At 43.4% G+C, this 6000-nt stretch overlaps 1 protein-coding gene across 2 annotated transcripts in view; it reads left to right on the top strand.

Annotated features, from left to right (window-relative positions):
* Nucleotides 1–314: 314 nt before the first annotated feature.
* Scin (scinderin) overlaps nucleotides 315–6000 on the top strand; it is a 74460-nt gene continuing 68774 nt past the window's right edge. For both annotated transcript variants that reach the window (NM_009132.2, NM_001146196.1), the window contains exon 1: nucleotides 315–633. In NM_009132.2, the coding sequence (NP_033158.2) occupies nucleotides 435–633 (199 nt within the window). In that variant the 5' untranslated portion in view covers nucleotides 315–434. The remainder of the gene's footprint in view (nucleotides 634–6000) is intronic.

Genomic DNA, 6000 nt, shown 5'->3' with positions numbered 1-6000 from the left:
TCCTCAAAGCCAGACGTGTTTTGCGAGTGGATGATTCTAGTTCTTAATGCTCTTTCTCCTCACCCTGGCATCAGAGGGTGAACACCAGCAGGGAAGGAACTGGGGTGACAGGGACCAGTGTGGACCCGCCCGAGTTGATCCGAGCAAAATCTATCTGTTGCAACGTAAAATAACAATTATAATATTTATTTACATTTTTTTTTTTTTTGGAGGGAGGCATTTACTAGAGTTTTGGTTAACTTGGTCCAAACTGGGATTCAGGTTCCCGCCCGGGTTCGGGCGTGGCTGTTGGCTTCCCTTCCAGCCCCGCCTCCGCTTCTGGCGAGCCGCTTTAAAGCCGGGAGAGCAGGTTCGCGGTCACCGGTCATCGGGCTCTTCCTTGGGCTCAGGGCACGGATCAAGTCCTCGGCTCGCTCGGCCAGCATCGCGGCACCATGGCGCAGGAGCTGCAGCACCCCGAGTTCGCGCGCGCAGGCCAGCAGGCTGGGCTGCAGGTGTGGAGGGTCGAGAAGCTGGAACTGGTACCGGTGCCCCAGGGTGCCTATGGTGACTTTTACGTCGGAGACGCCTACCTGGTGCTGCACACCACCAAGTCCAGCAGGGGCTTCTCCTACCGCCTGCATTTCTGGCTGGGTAAGCAGTGAGCAGCACAGGGCAGCGGTGGGCCCAAGGTCTGTACACCATCCTGTCACCTGGGCGGGCTAGGTGACACACAGCCAGCACCCTCTCCTAACCCCAGGTCAGCTCCTGGCGAGCTGTAAACTCCGGAGATGCGAGTCATCCAGGACTCATCAGTCTTGACCAAACCACTTCTTGGAGGGTCATACTCATTCCTCCGGGGTTTTCCACTTTAACTCAAACCCCAGTGCGTTCCTGGGCGACTGCCTGCCTGTGAGAAACCCGGGTGCTGGCCAAATACTGAGCACCCTCCGGCAAGTTCAGTCCTGGTTTTTCAGGCAGGGTGGGGATGAAATCAAACTTGTTTGTGGATATCTGCCTCAGCTTGGAGCGAAAACTCCCGCTCCCAGCAGCAAACTTTTATTTATTTGTATTTGTTGCCTTGGGGCTCCGGCTTAGATTTCCCTGCTATCGGTGACTACTTACGTACGTAGCTCCAAAACCAAGATTATCCTCGCACAACAGGGCTTGCCTGTTTGGGAAAAGATACGGCAATCATTTTTTTTTTCCAATTGCTCTATCTGGCTGGTGTATTTGTTTAGATAGGCTGCTTTGTTTCAAATTATTCATTTATTATTCATCTGTTTTAAGAAGGACACAGTGTGGACCAGAACCAGCTTCTTCAGCGGTCGTAATTATTTTGAGCTGCCTTGGTGCCAGGCTTTCAGGAGGACACTGGCCCTGTGTTCCACTTTCTCCACCTTCTACTTTTACCCGTAAACATCGTGAATGTTGAACCTTTCTCTGTGAGGTCTTGCGCCAGTCGGCACTCCCAGTCTGACAACGTGCGCTTTATCTGAGCCTCCTTTTCAAGCTAGCGTCTCTCCTATACCAGTGTTTCTTTCAGTATATTTATTCTTGAGCTCAGGAGGGAAAACACTCAAAACCACAGACTTTGAATGCTGCCATTGCATTTTAATATTTAACATCTGAAAAATTTAAGAAAGAAGTGAAAACATTTAGACGTGATTTCCCAAGCCTTAGCAGACACCGGGAGCAGGCGCCTGAGACAGAAGACACATAGGGAAAGGTAGTGTCTTTAATTACAGTGCTGGGTGCTTGCTTGCAGTGGTTGAGTGTCCATTGCTGTTTTTCCCCTTGTAATGCCATTGCAGTCATAATACAAACGACAGTAATATATGCTCTCTTCATAGAACAGTGACCCTGGGGAGAACAGCATTCCCACCCTAAATATGGGGTCTAGAAAGGATGAATGTCTCAGGTGACAGTTGGGTGAGTTTAAATGGGTGAAAATTCAGCTTGCGGTTAACAGCAGCTATATTTGCCTTCATTAGAAGTCTGCTCAAAGAAGACCAATTGTTTAATTCAGTAAATTTCTCCTCATCCAAGCAGGTTCCTTAAGCATGGTGCTTTGGCAGATTTAGAGAGACAGGGGCTTATAGTTAGGATGGTCCAGAACTCTCTGGAACTTAAGTGTAGCCCAAATTGGCCCCTCTTTCTTTCTCCTCCTGCTTCCAGATCCTAAGTGCCTGGCTCACTTAAACTTAATTTTCTATTTAGTGCTAACTAATTTCTCAATTATAATAGGATATAATCTGGGCAGAAACATCCTATGATCTTAAAAATCTGGAAAAAAAAACTCCCTAAAGTTAATAGTATATTAATTAAAATCTAATTCACCTATAACCTTTCAAGATGCCCAGGAACCTGTAAGTCACTTAAGATAGATATTTATGAAACTATCCAGAGAATTTATCACTCCAAAGAAGCAATAAGAATAAAAGAGATAAAACATTGGTAGAATGTGATTTGTGACATGAGAGCTCTATAGGTTATTTGCTACAAGGGCAAGTAGCCTTGGTGGACATAGGGAATGAAGGTAAGAGGGAGAGGTTCCTGTGCCAAGGCATAACCGACAGCAGAAGAGGAGTCAGGACACCTACAGAGTTTCCCAGCAGCCTTTGCTATTTCAGTTCTTCAGGCAAAGGAAACTCTGTCTGAAAGGGTTTATTCTGAGATCCGAATAGGGTAGAGTTCATGAGGATTAGTTAGAGGGAATGACTGAAGCAAGTTCTAGGAGCAAGACCCCAAGTGCAGGGATGAAGTTAAGGAGAGGTTGCATGAGAAAGGCTGTACACGGTCTACAGATGGGGGCGGGGTAGAACCAACAGGAGGAAGTCAGGTCTCAGATGAGGGGATAATTTAGGTCTGTCCACTCACTGTTTCTATGACACGAGGGCATAGCTCTGATAACTGTGGTCATATTTCATGTCTAGATGCAGGGAAAGTAAGAAGTTGTTGATGTAACTTCAAATGTTTTGTATTGCTCCTTCTTAGCAAATGTTTCGGTTGGTTTCATACCTAGCAGTTAAACTGTATCTACCTTTTGCCTCTGGTCTCTCACAGCATCCAGTCTGTGGGCAGCAGTTAGTTTAAAGGTGCTATTGTGCCTCCAACCTATATTATAAACACCTTCCCTCAGCCTTCCTTCTCGACAGCTTTAGATCAGTCCATTTAAAAAAACACCATTTATGTCATAACTTGTGTCTGTGTGGCCTTACACAGGGCACTGGGACACTACAGGATTAGATTATAACATATAATATATAATATACAATATAAAGCTCTCATATTTTACAAAAGGCTAGTGCCAATACCAAGGAACTGATCACTGGGCCAACAAGATGGCTTAATGTTTAAAGGAGCTTTCTGCCAGGGCTGACTCTTACTACCCAAGTTCTATCCTTAGGTTTTAGAAGGAGAGAAGAAACCCCTGAATGTTGTTTTCTGATCTTCACACATGTGCTATGGCATGAACATGCCTTTCCTAAACTAAGTAAATCAATGTAGAAAAAAAATTTAAGGAAAACAACATGAGGGCCTTTTTGGCACCGGAGGTTTTTGGTATCTGGATTCTGAAGGCAGACATGTGAATTCACATATGTGATAAAACTACACAGTTATAAAACTAACTTCATTTAGATACATCAGTGGGGAACTAGTAACCCTGAGGCTGAATCAATAAGGTGGACTGTGTCTCTGTGGGGATCCCAGTGCGCTCCCTTGCAAAAGTCTGTGCTCACTTGTACTTCATAATATTATGCAATATGGAGCCGCGCTCAAGTTTTACAAAACTGCTCTCAGCTTCTATGTGTTTGAAGTAGATGCTTCTCACCATGGTGAGGATGCGATTCTAAAATCAGGAACGAGCGCTAGATAAGTCTATTTGTGAGCCCTCTCTTTAAATCTGTGTTGTGTTTATAACATCCCGTCTCCTAGTTCTAGGAGGTCCACATCATACATGCAAGTGTAACACCACACACCAGACTGCAAAGCAGCTCAGCCCAGCGCAGCCTAGCAGGCGTCAGAAGAACTAGTTTAGGAAAGCGAGGGATGACGTCACAGGCACAATTCCCATGGGAAATCAAATGGAGTCAGAAGCAGAATTCGTACATAAACATTTTTGAGTAGCTGCTAGAATTTCATCATGATTCAGTAGACATTCACTCAGTACAATACATTTAAAAAGTTTATATTAGCTTCATTAAGTCTTTTCAACTTTTGCAGGCAAGGACTTTGGCTTATTTATTCTGATCTTGTCTGGCCCAGCACAGTACATAAACATCATGACCTAATTCACTTGTTTCCACCTCATTCATTAACTTCATGCCCACCATTCATACCTACCTCGAAAGAGTCATGCTTTAACTTGTCAGATAACAAGGTTTCTGCCAAATACATTATCTTTAATATCTTTGATACCAACCTTGACTTAAGAGTCTCTCTTAAAGCATCTTTGCATGAAATTGACATCAAGTTCTGCTATTGTGAGCGTTGGGAAAACAGGCAAAGAATGGCACCAGCATCTTTTCACGTTGCAGAATTCGATGTGCAAATACATTTGGCCATAGAAAGTTTATAAAACTCACAGGATCAAGTACTGTTCTGGCTACTGAAATTTTGTTGGAGAAGATCTTTGCTATGTACGGTCACCCGTGAACAGGGATGGGGAACTGTAAAGGAAGTTGGCTGTTTCCCTAGTCTAGGTAACTGTTTTCCTTTCCTCAATTTTGATAAGTTTCAACTGGTATCATTCAGGGAAGTACTGCTACTGCTTCTAAACTTATGGCTCATTAGGGGAAAGCTACATATTGGGATCACCTAAGAATTTACTACTAATAAGAATTGTAATAAATTCATGAGGGGCTGGAGAGATGGCTCAGTGGTTGGGAGTGCTTACTGTTCTTGCAGAGGACATGAATTCGGCTCCCAGAACCCACACTGGGTGGCTCACACTGCCTGTAACTCCAACTCAGAGGGTTCCATGCCTCCTTCTGGCTCCCAGGACACAGACAAGCATATACGTAGTTTTAAGAAGTCTCTTTAAAAACACATGTATTGTCCTTCCTAAGAGCCTACCCTTTAGAGGTCTATAAACTTGTTTTGAAAGTCTTTTATAACCTCAAGAATTACTCAGTCTCCCTCAGTGTATTCATGACCTCCACAGTACCACAGTATAAAACAGGCCTGTCCTGGGGCTACTGGGATGCCATTCGTACAAAATACTAGTACCATGTGGCCTATGGCAAAAGTAGTATAAATGTGTTGGAATTTGCATTATTAGCAATTATAATTTTTTTGTACATCTCAGATGTAGTGAGGGTTTTGAAGGCTTATGGTTGCAACTTTTTTTTTAATGAACTGTGAGTCTTCCTCAAGCCTGTAGAAATTGATGCTCAGGAACTTGACTTCTGCTTGGGTTGATTTTACTTCGTAACCGTGAGAATTACTTATATACTGTCTCAAATTCTATAAGATATGTAGCATTAAAGACATGTCAGCACCTTATTTCCTTTACTGCCTTCCTATCAGTGATTGTTTAATACAACAAGAGGAAGTGGATGGTGAATCGGGGAAACAGCTTCAAAAGTAGGGGACAGGTGCAGTTTTATTCATTTTTCTGTCTTAAAAATGATGCAGTTATTTAATTGTGGCCCACGAAGTTAGTATTCCTCACTGGCACCCTGTAAGCCTGCAGGGTGACGATAAGGCACTTCTGAAACATTTTCCTGGCAGGATCTTATTAACTACATGGAGTACTCACCCCAGTCTTGCAAGAATATATTGATTTTTCCACAAGCAGATCTGCGTGGCCGTGTTTCTTTTAAAATATTTTTAAAGGAACCAGAAAAAGCAGGAACATGAAAAGCTTTTGGTTCTGAGATGAACAACATGTCATGTGTGGCTTTTGATAAGGGATCTTTCAGCTCAGACTCCTGTCCTGAAACATCAGTGAAAAACAAAACAAAACAAAACAAAACAAAACAAAACAAAACAAAACAAAACAAAACAAAACAAAAC

The sequence above is a fragment of the Mus musculus genome, chromosome 12 (genome assembly GCF_000001635.26).
Source record: "Mus musculus strain C57BL/6J chromosome 12, GRCm38.p6 C57BL/6J".
Lineage (NCBI taxonomy): Eukaryota > Metazoa > Chordata > Mammalia > Rodentia > Muridae > Mus > Mus musculus.
This window is presented reverse-complemented; position numbering and strand designations above follow the sequence as displayed.